General features: G+C 23.4%; 4 protein-coding genes across 4 annotated transcripts; 2 read left to right on the top strand and 2 right to left on the bottom strand. All coding sequences in view use genetic code 6, as the record gives it.

Moving 5' to 3' along the window:
* Positions 1-436: 436 nt before the first annotated feature.
* Positions 437-1,535, bottom strand: TTHERM_00624830 (guanylate kinase; the record flags this gene model as incomplete). Its single annotated transcript, XM_001022610.3, has 5 exons — positions 437-611; positions 679-800; positions 867-965; positions 1,154-1,291; positions 1,380-1,535. 5 exons carry the CDS (start codon positions 1,533-1,535, stop codon positions 437-439), a joined length of 690 nt encoding a protein of 229 aa, XP_001022610.1.
* Positions 1,536-2,705: 1,170 nt separating this feature from the next.
* Positions 2,706-4,298, bottom strand: TTHERM_00624820 (transmembrane amino acid transporter protein; the record flags this gene model as incomplete). The annotated part of the gene is made up of 1 exon (XM_001022609.1): positions 2,706-4,298. The coding sequence occupies one exon, from the start codon at positions 4,296-4,298 to the stop codon at positions 2,706-2,708; it is 1,593 nt and encodes a 530-aa protein (XP_001022609.1).
* Positions 4,299-6,463: 2,165 nt separating this feature from the next.
* TTHERM_00624810 (hypothetical protein) lies at positions 6,464-8,974 on the top strand (the record flags this gene model as incomplete). Its single annotated transcript, XM_001022608.3, has 1 exon — positions 6,464-8,974. The coding sequence occupies one exon, from the start codon at positions 6,464-6,466 to the stop codon at positions 8,972-8,974; it is 2,511 nt and encodes an 836-aa protein (XP_001022608.2).
* A 2,841-nt stretch (positions 8,975-11,815) lies between these two features.
* Positions 11,816-14,905, top strand: TTHERM_00624800 (transmembrane protein, putative; the record flags this gene model as incomplete). Its single annotated transcript, XM_001022607.2, has 1 exon — positions 11,816-14,905. One exon carries the CDS (start codon positions 11,816-11,818, stop codon positions 14,903-14,905), a length of 3,090 nt encoding a protein of 1,029 aa, XP_001022607.2.
* Positions 14,906-15,463: the final 558 nt, after the last annotated feature.

The raw sequence follows: 15,463 nt of genomic DNA, 5'->3' as shown, positions 1-15,463 counted from the left end.
ATTACAATGTATCAATCAATCAGTCTATTTTATAATACGATGAATTAAACTCAAATTTTATCTTTTTTAATAGTCAGTCAGATATTAAAAACATAATTAAATATATTGTATCTTTAATTACTACATTTCAGACACATCATTTTATTAATATTTCATAAACGTTAAACTTGTAGTAACATATTCTATTGTTAATTTTTAAGATTATAATCTTTAAAATTTGTTATAAAATATGACATTAAATATATTTTAGATAATAAAAACAAGTATTTAATCAGAAAAAGGTATTTTGTGTATATATTTAGCATATGATATGAAGTTTCTAGAATAATAACAAAGCAAATTAAAACACTATAAATTAAATTTTTAATATTTAACTGATTTAATAGCTATTTTGATATCTAGAAACAAATCTTATTTTAATTAATCCTCATCTTTTTCAGTTTATAGGAACACCAGGATATTATTTTTTAAGATAAGTTGTTAAATCGTTATATGCCTGATCTTATGTGTCATTAAGAATTTCATGATAGAAACCTAGTTTATTTTTAGAATCTATTTCTTTTACTGCATTAGTTAATCTAGTTTAAATTTATTGCTCAGTTTCAGTACCTCTATTATATTTTATTAAATTAAAAACTCAGCTCTTATGCTTAGTTAAAAAATATATTTATGATTTACCTTCCTCTCAATCTTTATTCTAAGATTTTCAATGATGGTACATTGATAAATACGTAATTCCAGCTAGGGAATTTTTTGTGTACTTTTTCAGCTCCTTAAACATCAATATCAAGTACACATATCTTTTTTATATTTGCAATTTTATATAAATAATCTAAAAGCTATTAACTAATTTTTTATAAAATTACTTTTCCTTTATCCATAAATGAAAAAACTTGTTTTTGTAAAGTACCATAAAAATTGCCATGTACTAAACAGTGTTCTGCAAAGTTATCTTAGTCAATTTCCTAATAAAGTAATTAAATTTTTCTAAGTAAAATACTAATACAATTAACTATAATTTCAATTTTTAATAATAAAGATGAATTTTGAAACAATTTTCATGAATTTATAAGTACTACATTTTGATACTTGGAATTGATAATTATGTAAATTTTTAAAAAACTTAGTCATTATTTCAGTATTAATTAATTACCTTTTAAAATTCTTCATGGTTAATGAAGTAATAATGAACTCCATGAGCTTCACCAGGTCTGGGTTTTCTAGTGGTGCAACTAACACTTAAGTCAAATAAATTAGGGTTTCTACTTTTAAGCATCCCATAAAGTGTTCCCTTATTAAATAAACATAGTTATTAAAATACTATTCAGATCATTAATCGAATTTTTTATAATTTTATTAAAAAATGATGTGTTAAGTACTTTTCCTGCTCCAGAAGCACCAGATAAAACTAAGGGATTTAATTTTTGCTTGGTTTAGCAGAAAGCAGCTTTGCTCAAGAATATAGTATTTAATGATCTGCTAACGGAATTCATAATTAAGCTTTTAAAGTCAGAAATATTTGATGTATCAGTCATGTAGATTTTAATCGTTAATCTTAGATTTTAATTTATATCTATAAAAAAATAAGTAATAATACTTTTTACTTCAAAAGATCAATATTTTATTCCTTTTTTATTAGTATCCAATTAAAATCTTAGCCCTTTATTTCTATCTCAAAAGAAAAACCTATTCAGTAATAAATTCTTACAAAAATGGTCTAATAAATAAATGTTATTATTATGTCGATTGTAGAAGTTTTTAAATAAGATTAATTATTATATTTTTTTTATTATTTATGTAGATAAAAAGTTATAGTCCTATGTTAATTATTTGATTAAAATATTTATATATTTTTATACAAATACTATTATTATTAATATGTTACATTTACTCAAATAAAAACAAAATATCATGTTCATACTTTCTTTACTCATCTTAATATGAAAATACTTCTCATTTTTAAAGTCTTGTTAATATTTTTTGTGGTATAAATTTTGTTCAAAAAAGTAAAATTTATTGATATATTTTCTTTAAATTTAACCTCAAAATATTATTTTTATTAATTGGTTTTTTAATTAAAATAAAAAATTATCAAACAAATAAATAAATAATTTTAGTTTAATTTTTTTATATTTTTTGATTTTTGCTATTTTTTTTCTTTATGATATATTTTAAATTCATAAATTTGTTTTTTTAAATTAATTTTATATTTAAAATAAAATAACTTGATAAATCTATTTTTAATGAAATTCTAAAAAGAAAATAAATAATAAATTATTTTTAACTAAACCTTTTTTAAAGTTGCAATACAAATTATATATGTAAATCTTTAAATATTCTAAAAACAAACAACTGTTACAATACAAAAATAAATTATATTGTGGATGCCAATGGCTAATAATTAGTGATTATGCTAATTGAAGGTTTAATCAGAAAAAGTTCTAATCAACTTCTCTTATTTGAACAAATCAATTTTTTCAGTAAAATAAATAAAACTTTGTATATTAAGCAATTTAACTTATAAATATACTGTAATTTTATATTTTTAAAGTAACAATACATGTTTTTTGAATATAAATTCATAGCTTAATCAATATTTTAAAAATAAATCAAATATAATATATAAATTATATAGTAGTAATTAAATTATAAATCAGATATTTTTACATTTTAGTAATTTTTTTTGTAGTATATATTTAATTTTTTCAAAGCTCTGAGAAAAATAAACTTTCTATTGACTTGTAAACACCAAGGATAGAGGCTATTAGGAAAATAAAGCAAATTGAATATCCATAAATCTTTCTGGATAGAGAAACATTAAAATATTTCATGTAACATAATTAAGGGATTATGAATTGCAAGATAAGAATTGCAAAGGAACCTAGCAATGAGATAATTTTTGCTAACTTAACTGTCAACAGACTGATTATAAAAATAAATAATATGAGTCCATAACGACATATATATCTTTTAGCAATGGCCATTTAAGCATTAAACAAAGTTTTATAATCTGATTTATCATACCTTTCTTGGCAAAATATTTTTTCTTTAAAGCATTTTAGGTTCTCATAAAGTTGAATAACTACATAAAACTTGAGTGGATAAGAAAGTAAAACTGATATCGTATATAGTAATCTAGCAAGCATTCCTTTTAGTGTCTAAGGTGCGAAATTAATGAGGACTATACCATCTACATATTCTCCCATAGCTAAGTGACCTACAATTCCAAACATTAGATATATAGAACATGTAAAAGCTGTAGAAAATTAGAAAACAGGCAAAAATTTATGGGGTTTTTCCATACAGTCTCTGACATTAAGAGCAACTGGAATAATTTATAAGCTATAAACTACTATTCCAAGAGCCAGGAAGAAATGGTCTGTTCTCCATAAGTCATTTTTCTATCTTGATAGAGTACCAACCTCTGAAATGAAATTCAAGTCAGTATAAAACATAATTCCAATTCCAATTAACCCAAAAAAGAAACCTATTAAATTTGTTTACCAAAATAAGGATAAATGATTAACAGTGCTAAATGGAAAAAGAATAGCGAATGCGACTAGAGCAGCGATTAAATGTGCCTATTCATAGCTTAAATTTTTGATCAAATAGGTTTAAATTATCTAAATGATGTACATTTCAAAGAATATAACATATGAAATGCAGCCTCCTAAGTTATTTATCAAGCCAAATACTCTACAAAACATTTAACCAGGGACTCCATAAACTTTATGAGCTATATCTGTTATGGAGGCATTTAACTTTACATAAACACGCTATTACTCATTCTTTAGAATCATATCCTTATGAATTTCAATAACTAAATGTATAGAATACACAGTGAAAACGGAAGTAAATATAAGTAAAGCACTACCAAGTACAAGCCCAGTTAAATTATACACATAAGGAAGAGCTAATATACCTACACTAAAGAAATATTTTGCGAGCAACAAAAATGATTAAAACTCAGTAGAGCTTCCTTTGTAGTCGATTTTTGAAAAATGCCTCTTTAATACTAAGTTATTTCTATTGACATCAATAACTTTAGGGTAATAATAGAGCTAATCCTCATTATCTTATGTTTCTGTATTTATTTCATGTGAATTAAATGATTTATCGAATATTTCATTGCCATCCTCTTATGGTAGCTCTTCACTGAATGTAATATCCTGATTTGAAGCTTCAGAAAGCTAACTTATATATATCTGACTCTATTGTCGGGATGGAGCTTTACTAAACGTTTATTTTAGTTCAGTTTCTTTGAATTCAACTTTAAATGAGGAATTTAAACTGTTCATCTCTCTGGTTTTTTTGCCAAAATTTATTTCTTTAATTAATATATAATAAATTATCAAAGAGAGACGAAACACAATTATTATTTTTAATCCAATTAAATAATAAATGTGAAAGCATCAATCAAAAAGAGAGAGAAAGAGACTTCATTCAATTCACAATATTTCGTGTAAATATGACAAAGGAAATGCAAATATACCAATTTATTTTATATAAACTTGTTGGAGTTTTAAATTATTTTGTAAAGATGCTGATGATGTATAATATTTCGAAAAATATGCACAAAATATTGAAAATATTGAATTTTAAATCAATCATTTTTAATTTTTTTGGTATTAGTTTTTTCCACTAATCATCACTTTTCTGGAGCTAATTTGGATAAAAAATCATAATTAATTTCATTTGAAAGTGTAAATTCTCCCAATGTGATAATCGTGATAATATTTAATTGTTAATTATTAAACAATACGTAATTTTCTCTATTAAATCTGAATACATTTTTAAATTTCCATACAATTATAATTCAAAAAATAGTGTAAGGGCAAAGCTATTAGATATTTATTTTAAAATATTAAATATGTTCTATTTTTTAATAAAAATTTAAAGTAACATTATACAAAATTTAAGAATCTTAGAATTTTTTTAGGTTTAAAGGTATTTTAGTTATTTATGGTAAATAATCGATAGTAAAATTATAAAAAAGGCCATTTTGAGGAATTATTAGTAAATAATTTGAATAGATATTACAATTTATTCTAAATTAATTATTGCATCCCATCAATCCAATTCAAAATTTCTATCTAAACAAAAAAAAGATCTCAAAAAATAAGATTTGATTTTTTATGTATTATGAGTTCATAAAATTTTTTGATCATATTTCGTCAATTGATGGATTAAATTTTTGAAAAAAAATAGATCAGATTTATTTTATCTTCAAAATCATTATTTTTAATAATTAATTTATTACTAATAAGAAAATGGCTTAGATAGTAATTAAAAATTTCAAATTAATTAATAAATACTTAGTATTTCGTTTATATTTATTTTAGGTTAATTTTTTAACCAAAAAATTATAATGTAGATATTTATAAGATACAATTTTTTATTAAATTATATTTGTATTTTTTACAGAATAAACAAAAAATATGAACTGTAACTCTCTATTATAAGATCCCCTCTCTTCCTCCTCCATTTAGAAAAAGGGGGTCTTATAACAAAAAAAATAAGGGGTCTTATAATAGTGGGAGATCTTATTATAAGGGGGATCTTAAAAAAGAGAGTTTACAATAATTAATTTAAAAAAGTAATTATAGAAATTAAAAATAAGCATTTTAACTTTTCATGATAAATATTAAAACTTATCTCCATTTTTAAAATATGAAGTTTTTTAATATCAAAATATCTTTTCAATTAAAAAAAAATGATTTTAAAGAAAATATTTATTATTAAAACAAAATAAATGTAGAAATATTTAATTAAAATGCTAAATATAAATAATTGAGTAATATTAATTAAAATAAAGTTAACATCAAAAACAAACTTGTAAAATCTTAATATTTATTCTAGAAAGAAGTAAAAGAAATTTCAGAAATACAATAACTATAATTTAAATTTTTAGGAAATAAATATATTTTTTTAGATTAGAATTTAAACTTAAAATTTCAAATTAATATTATTTATTATCAATTAATAAATAATAATAATATATATTTGATTGATCAGCTGTATATTTTTAATTATCTATTATATTAAAATCGAATTTTATTATTTATTTATTTAATTATAAATAATGATAATTATAAAAACTATTGTAAGAATTAAGCTAATTAGTAATATAGTTGAATGAAAGAAAATAGAATCCATTTCATAAGATGAAAAATATTCGTTTTAGTTAGTGTGATGAAAAAGAATATATTCAAATTTTAATATGAAATCATGGTCGAATTATTTATATTTATAAATAGAAAATAAATAAATTACAAAAGAAAAATTGAATATGATAAGAATTGTAAAATAAACTTTTTTTTGTTTTTGATTTTGGTTTATAGTATTTGAAAGGTAAGAAAAAATAGATAGGAACATCAAATTAAAAAAATAAAATATAATAGTTTTTTAAAAAAGTCATTTTGTTTAAATATTTAGATTGATTTAAAATAATTAACTAATTAGTATGAGAGGGTACCAATAAAAGTATGGAGGTGGATAAGGCCTTTAACCAATTACTGAATTAGAAAGTGAAAATCATACAAGCATGTATATTTAGAATTATAATTAATTTGGGCTATAATAATCAAACGGAGGAGCATTCAATAATAATTTTTAACGCAACCAAGGAGTACATAATTAGTAATAATAGAATTATAGCAACCCTAATTTTGTAAGAGAAGAAAATTTAAAATATATAGATTTAGAGAAAATATTTAGCGATACAGACGATTCAGCATCTCGCATGAATGATAGTCTTTTAGATGATTGCGATAATTTAGTACCCAAAGAGAATTAACGCTAATTCTAACAAAATGTATTGAACTAATTTCAAAACTACAAAACTTAAACAAATAAAGATTTAACCAAGAGTTATGGATAAAATTATTAAAATGATAAAACTTTGGATTTAACTTTAAATTTAACTAGAAACTACAATTCCGGTGGTGGAAACAATATGATTCTCGGTGGAGCTCACGAAAACTCTATAAATGATAGCTTAATGTATATAGTTAATGAATTAGGTGGTGACAGTCGTTTTCGCCAATAAGGAACGCCAGCTTCGATAAATAATAACAATAATAACAATTATATTCATAATAATAACTAAATAAATTTAAATGATACATAAGTCATGTATTAGAAATATGAAGATACTGTTAAAATGATGAGCTAATTATAAAAGCAATTAGGAACTTCTGTTGATAGCAATCAAGCATCTCAATTACTGCGCTCAGATAGATTTAGGTCTAGTATAGAAAGCAATAATGAAGCTATAAAAAGATCTCAAAATCCATAAAACATAGGTAGTACTTCTTAATAGCAATTTTAGTAACCTTAAATATAATAGACATACTCGTCAGGAAGCAATTCAGGTGGTAATTCACCAAGTACAAATATATAGTACAACTTACGCTAGCCGAAACCATAAATTGAAAATAACAAAACTTAATAAGGATATAAGCAGAACGAAAAAATCACCTAAGGCCCATCTATTACTAATCAATATCTCCCAAATACCTAGAGCACGTCTATTTCATCAGACTATAGACAAAACCCTAATTTTAACAACTCAAATGGGTACGAATAATAATTAGCTTACTCGAATCTAAATTAAAACAACCCAGCTCTAAAATATTCTTTGTAGTCACCTTAATAAAATCAAAGTATGAATAACAGCAATATGCAATCTTAGTATTTAACTCCTTAGAGCAACAAATAAGCTACTAGTTAATTTGGAAATAACTCTACAGTATTTTCAAGTCCCTAAAGCATTTAATCATCATAATTTTCAGCATTTTAGGCATAAGGCATGAACCCTAAGTAAAGAAGGATATTTAATATGGAATAAAAAGCCATTTTAAAATAAGCTGAGTAGCGTATTTAGCTATCTAACGATCCATTTTTATATTAAAAGAGAATGGAGTAAGAAATTCTAAGCGATAGAAATTATTAGAAGATGGTAGAAGAGGAGTTGCCAGTTTTTTGTATTAATTGCGAAGAATATATAAAGCTTAATGACGTAGATAAGCATGCCGAAGGAGAATGTGAAGCCTTTTAGAAAAGGAAAGCGTAGTAAAAATAAAACCCTTCAGTGAGTAGTTATGGTGGTGGTTTTAGACCTGGAGAAGGTGGAGATTCTTACTTAAGCGAAATTACTGAAAAGATTGTCTAGATTGAATAATAAATAGGATCTCGTCTTGCTAAATTAAAATAGTAACCCTATTCTTAGTTAAATAATTAGTTAATAGAAGCTTCAGATGCTGTCATTCGCTAGAGCTAAAGCATCCGCTTTAATAACGAAAATGCGATTTAAATCCACCATAATGTGTAATAAATTTAACTTTAACGCTAGCAGATAACAGTTTTGCACAATGACAGCAAAAATGTAGGTATGCTTATCCTTTGGGATCGCTTAATTTTCCTTGCTGACGAGAAAGCTCTGAGAGTAAGATACTTCAAAGAAAGATAATAAAATTTAAATTTAAGCATGGCAAATACTTCTTAAGATAGAGAAATCATGATGCTTGAACAGGAGTTAAAAAAACTAGAGAGCTTAACATAAAAGGAAAAAGAAAAGGTTTAATATTGGAAAATGCAAAGCGAAATGATGGAGTAAATAAAAAAGTAAGATATCAACAACCTCAAATACATTAAAGATAATCACTCGTATTAGATTATTAAAAATCTATAATCAGAGAGAGATTCTGAAACATAATCATCTGCAGGATTGTCTTCTTAAACAGGAGATTTTGTTATCACAAATTAATTGTTAATAAATAATCCAGTAACATAAAACGCTGAAGATCGCAAAAAAATTTTCTTCAAAGAAGCCTTAAATGTTAAATTCAGCTTTCCTTAAAATCATCGTTCTAGAAATGTGGATTTACAATAACTGTACGATGCAGCTATTAAATAAAATATTCCATAATAATAGTGGCCAGAATTTATACGCAACAGAATGAACTAAATATGATCACTTAACAATCTTCAAATAACTAAATAACTAATAGTGGATCAATAAAAATATTAATAAAAATTAGAAATATCTCAATAATGTTCATCCAGCCATTAGTCAAGTTCGTTTTTTCAATCAATCAATCAATCAATAAACCAACCAACCAATCAACCAATAATTTTATGTTATTTTATTTTCGCTAGATTAAATTCTTTGCTTTCTTTCGTATAAAAAATTTACTTTTATTAATCAAACCACCATTTATTTATATTATTACTAAATAAAAAATGCAATTCATTAATTATCTAACCGCCTAATTTTGTATTTATATATGTATGTAAGAAAGAATACATCTGTGTAAAAATATGTAAATTTATATCTTCTTAAATAAAATATTTATTTTTTATCACACAGTGATTGATCTAGAAATTATTTATTTATGATTATAAATTAGAAATAAATATCATTCTAAATTTCAAAAATTTTTAGTTATCAAAACTGGATTTGGCCTTTAAGATGATTAAAACTTATAAAATGCTTATTAAATTTTGCTTTTTATCTTAAAATATGTTACCCCATCTATTATTATAGTGTAAACTTTCTTTTTACGTAATTAATAATAAAATCATCCACTTTGTAGGAATTCAAATAATTATTAAAAACCAAAATTTAGATATTTTACAAATGATCTAAAAGTATCACTCATTAATTATTCAAATACAGGAAAAAAGGCTGGAAAAATTTTAATCATGTTAGAAGAAATTCTGCTTTTTGAAAATCATCAATAAATTCTATGTTTTAAGATAAACAAATTACTAGATTAAATATGTGAAAGTTCTTCAATAAAATTTTTAGGATAGCATCAATAATATTTTAAATTATATTATTTGAAATAGAATATGGGATTGATATTAAATAAATCTACTCATAGATTCTTTTTTATTTTATAAATTTTATTGAATATATTTTATTTCTACAAGTTACACATTAAAGTATGTAAAATTAAGAAATTTTTAATACTGACCATCTTTATGTCATATACATAAACACAATCGATAAAATACTATCATCCACCGCTTGAAAACCATAATGAATTTTATTTATGCAGCTTACTGTAACATTTTCTAAGAATATTTTTAAAATAAAAATTGTTTAATAAAAAATATTTTATTATCATTTTTTATATAAAAATTTATTCTTTTTTTAAATTTTAAAAAAATCAATTTTTTAATTATCAAGAATCAAGAAAAACTTGTAGTCCATTATGAAATTTTAGTCATTTTTGTTCTTATTAATTAAATGATTATAATTATTTGGTAGATTTAGTTAGTTACTAAATAAAAATACTCTTAAACATTTTATTTCTTATACTTTTATTTACGAAACTAAAATCTTTAACAAAATATTATATGATTAATTTTTAAACTAACTGTATTATTTATTGCAATAATTAAATAGTAATTTAGTAAATAAATTTATGAATAAGTTGTATAATTAAATAGAAATAACAAAATATTTGAAATAAATTCATACATCATTCTAATTATCAAAATAGTTTTTTAGTTTACAAATATTAATAAGTAAAATATAACAATTAAAAATGTGGTCATATCATACATTTATCCATTATTATTATTGGTAATATAAGTTCTTTTTTAAAAAATATCAAAGTATTTTTGAATACTAGCATAAAAGTAAATTTATCAACATTGATTTTAAATATTTTAAATCATTAAAAATGTTTTAATATAAAAAATTATCTTTTTTAGTAATTAATCTGGTACGAGTGTATTTAAAGTTTATTTGATCCTTAAATTAGAAAGTATTTTGAATTTTAATTGCTATATTAGTATTCCTTTTCTATAATTTTTAAAATAGATTTTTAATAAATAGTTATATACTTGTTTGAGAATTTATAAATTATAAAAATTACTTTATTTATCTTATTTATTTATTTCAGAATACATAAATAGATTAATTGATTTTGAGGTGATTTGCGTTAATGAAAGAAATTTATTAAAAATTCACTGCCTTGTTTTTCAATTACAAATATTGTGAATATTATTACCAAAAAAAAGATGATTATACCAATCTATTCATAGAGCTCGAATGAACAAATCGTAAAATATCAAATAAGAAAAAGAAAATTTAGAAATTTTAAGTCTAGCCATACATAAAAAGAAATAAAAGGAAGAAAAATTAAATCAAAGTAAAGTTAGTAAGTACCAAACAATTAAAAAAAGAAATCAAATAAAAAGATTATTAAAAAAGATTGGTTATTTAATTAAAGAGTTTTCATCAAATACTGCTACTACTACTTTTCATATCTAAATATTGATTGACAATATTCAAGCAGTAAGCAGAAAAGAAATATTTAAACAAAAGTTAAGACAACAATTAGCAAATATAAAATTTAGTTTAAGCTATTAAAATAGTAGTTGTCTACATCTCTCCATCATATATTCAACAACAATCTTTAATTAATATTTTTTAGTGATAAAAGCGCAAAAATATAGGACATAAAAAAGGGTTGATTCTAAAAATTAAAATTAGGAAATACATATATCAGATATTTAATAATACAAAAGGAGATTGGATATTTTAAGAATTAGATTATCTTATCTTTCAAAAAGATATAAAAATAATAGAAAACTTTAAGTTTAAAGAGAAGTACAGCAAATTTGAAACAATTATCTATAAATATCTTGTAATATAAATAGTATTCAACATTTGAGTAGGTGTATTGTAAGATATTTACTTGGAAAACTTGTGTGATTTAATTTATTAAAAAAGGAATACCTGTATTTTTGAAGTCATCGCTCTTATTGCAGCCTATTTGCTGGAGAAGCAGGAGTAGTGATGAGAAATAGGAATGCTTCAACTGTTAATTATTTGAAAAAAAAGAAAAATGAATTCTTTCGTATATCTAAAAAATTTTTTTCTTGGTAAATTTATAATGTTACCACTCAAATATAGTTAATTTACTTAGTGGTTGCTCTGCTTTGTTTTATTGATATTATAGTCGCGATTGTAATGGGAGTTAAAGCTTGGTACATATATCTTCTTTCTATAATATAAATAATATAAGCCTTATTTGTTATAGTAGCAGTACACTTTTATCCCTTAAAATATGAAAGCCTCAACCTACTTGGCTGTATTATCATTCACACAATATGGAGCATTTAGTAAACTTTAATAAATACTGTAAATTAAGCTGATAATTCAAATTCATATCAAACTTCTTATTACAAAGGAGAGAAAAGAGAGAGCTTAGGTTATGTATTAGGTATTCTAAGCTATTTAATGATTCAAAATACAAGTAATTTTAATGTTAAATGTATTTTACTGGCATATAATTTTGTTTTGTATTGTGCTTTTAACAACTTGGCACTTTACAATATTTAATATATTATTGCTATTTTTTTTTGCGCATGCTACAATCTTTACTGCGATGAATAAGGTAGAGAATAGCTAATTCGCGAAGCTGAGTGGATGTTTAAATTAAAAAATGTCATACCAAATTCTCTGCTTGTTGTGTAGTTTGATAGAAAGAAAAAGGACATTGATTTGCATATGTCTAATGAAAAGGCCAGACATGTATTTAATTTAAATGGGACTACTTTAAATTTTATAGATTTTTGTCAGCATGTTACTATCCAAAAAAAGATAAAAGAAGAAGTTAACGATACATTATTTTATCTTGAGTAGTCGAATCATAAAAGCAATAAAAGTGGAGTTGGGATAGTAAACTCACTACACGAAAGCAGAGCTCCAAATTCCCAATATAAATAAAAAGAAATTACGCTCCAGAAAAAAACTAATTTATACGAGTTTCTCATTCAAAGGTTTTAATAACTTGATGATGAGTTACTACAAAAAGAAATTCTGCGTTAAAGTTCTCTACAATCAAATGACAAAAAATCTACAAAAACTAACTTGGCTGCAGGACTTCCAGTGAACTAATAAGGTAATAATGTAACAGAGTTTACAAATAAAATTGGAGGATAATAAGCATCGAAATCTTTTTTTGGGTAATCTAAAACATTAATAAACATGATGACTTCATAGAAATCACAAAGAAAAATGATGATGCCACACCATCCGTCAATCAGATATAAAGACTATTCTAAAAAATTTGAAGAATACAAATGCGTTTACCATAGGAATTCATAATTAGCTCATCAATAGCAATCACCCTAACTAATTAACTAATAAAGCAACAAATTATACATAGAGGAGGATATTAGTGATGTTAAATTCACTATGAAAATATCTATTTATGTTTGTATAGATGACTATTTTATTGTCATGTCTTTAGACGACTCTAACATTTCAGAAAAATTTTAGAATCAAACACGCCTTTCATTTTTCTATGAAGAGTTTTGTAAGCAATCACTCCTTAAGTCTACAGACCAAGTAGTTTAACTTGTGTAAGAAATAAAATAGATTACAAAGCAGTGTCAAATAATCACTGAGCTCGACGTAAGCAGATTTATAAATAGTAATTTATATCTTGCTGAATCTGGATTATCTAATAACTTAAAACCTACAAACTCAAATTAGAATATTCCTTAACCAACTTAAACAACATAAAACACAGCTGGAAATGCAGTCAACGGGAGTCACTTGACGAACCCTACTTCAACTTCTTAGAAAGGTGTATATTGCATACCTAAAAGGTAACTTGATAACGCATTGCAAAGTGGTATCCTAGCAACAACTGTCATAAGTAATTTTGTAAACTACTTTGCACTCCGATATAAAAAAAGAACACAAATAGATGAGAAACCTTTTTCTATTATACGAGTTATTAGGAATGTATAAAGAATATTCTAAAAATAAATAGACTGTAAATCTATTCAAGTCTTAATTAACTCTCAGGAGTCTCACTTTAGTAATCCCAACTCTAATATTAATGTGAATAGCAACTTAAATAACCATATCTCTTCTGACATTCGTGTATTTATTAACAATTAAAATAACTAAGCCAATTCTAACAACCACAACACTTCAATTATAAACATAAACAATTTAAACAATAATTCTGCTATGAACAATAACTTAAACAGTAGCAATATTTAATAAAATATGAGCTTTAGCAATATAAGCTCTACAGTTATAAATCATTTAAGTAGTAGCAAAGATAATTTTAATGTTCAATAAAATTATAATAATAATAACAACAACAACATTAACCACAACAACAACAATATCTCTATAAGAGAAATTACTAATTAATAGCCAACTTTTTAAAATAATACATACACAAATTAACTTATAGCTTACCAAGTCAATTAAAAGTAATAATGTGATGAGATAACTAACGATGAAGCAAAGCTACAACACCTTATTTTCAATTTATTTTAAAATGCAGTAGAAAATACACCAATGCATGGAACTATAGCATTTCTTATATAAAGAGATTAATAATTAGATAATTGTATAAAGATTCGTATTCGTAACAAATGCCATAAAAATTTCAATTTTCCTTTCCTCGAGCTAGAAGAAGAAGGAATAAATCTAGGTTGGAAATAAATGGCTTAAGAGTTTGATTAAAATGGAAAAATTTTTTTTGGAATCAGAATGGCAGCAAAGCTATCTTAACTCATAGGACCTTATAATTCTCTAAAATTCAAGGAAATTAATAGCTCCGAGCTATAAGCTGAATTTCTTATTTATGACTATTCCTATGAAAAAGGTATTTTTAATCAAAACTCTAGTACCTATAAATCTTATGAATCCTCCAGCTATTTAGCAAGTGAAAAAATGAGCTAAGAAGTTAAGCCTAAGCGTAAATCAACTAAATAAAGATGTAACTCTGTAAGTTCCTATAGAGTTAGATTAGACTCTATGGATTCCTTTGATAAATGGATAAAAATGTAAAATCTGGAATCTTAGAAAGGCTCAAACACACTTCGAATACGCAATCAATTAAAATATAAAAACTGAGATCATAAGCTTTTTCGCTCAGCTAGCTAGCTAATAATAAATAAATTTTGACAAAAACATTTTTAATTACCAAAAAAAATGTGAATAATATATTTTTTCATTACATAAGAATTACTTAAATTACATAAAAAGAGGTAAATAATTTGACTAAAATAAATAAATTAATTCATAATCTTAATATAAATAAATTCACTAATTAATTACTGAACAAAAACGAAAATTTAGAACTAATTTAAATTTTACTAACTAATTTAAACGACTATACTAATAATTAATAAAATATTTTTCTTTTGTTGTTATCAACATAAATGTATACTAACTGTTTAATTAATTTAAGCAAATTACTAAAAAACCAGAAAATAAACTAATTCTCCTATTGATTTATGCATTTATACTGCTTTTTATTGTACTTAAATAAATATTTTGAATGATCTTATTTATAATAAAAAGTTAAAAATAAAATAATATACTTAAATCTCAAATAACTGATAGAAACTATTCAATTATTTGAACTACATTAATTTTATTTGTAATTTCTCATTTTATTTTTAAATTCTA

Source organism: Tetrahymena thermophila (genome assembly GCF_000189635.1).
Source record: "Tetrahymena thermophila SB210 genomic scaffold scf_8254479, whole genome shotgun sequence".
NCBI lineage: Eukaryota > Ciliophora > Oligohymenophorea > Hymenostomatida > Tetrahymenidae > Tetrahymena > Tetrahymena thermophila.
Note: the sequence above shows the minus strand (reverse complement) of the source record. Positions and strands in the feature narration are given on the sequence as shown.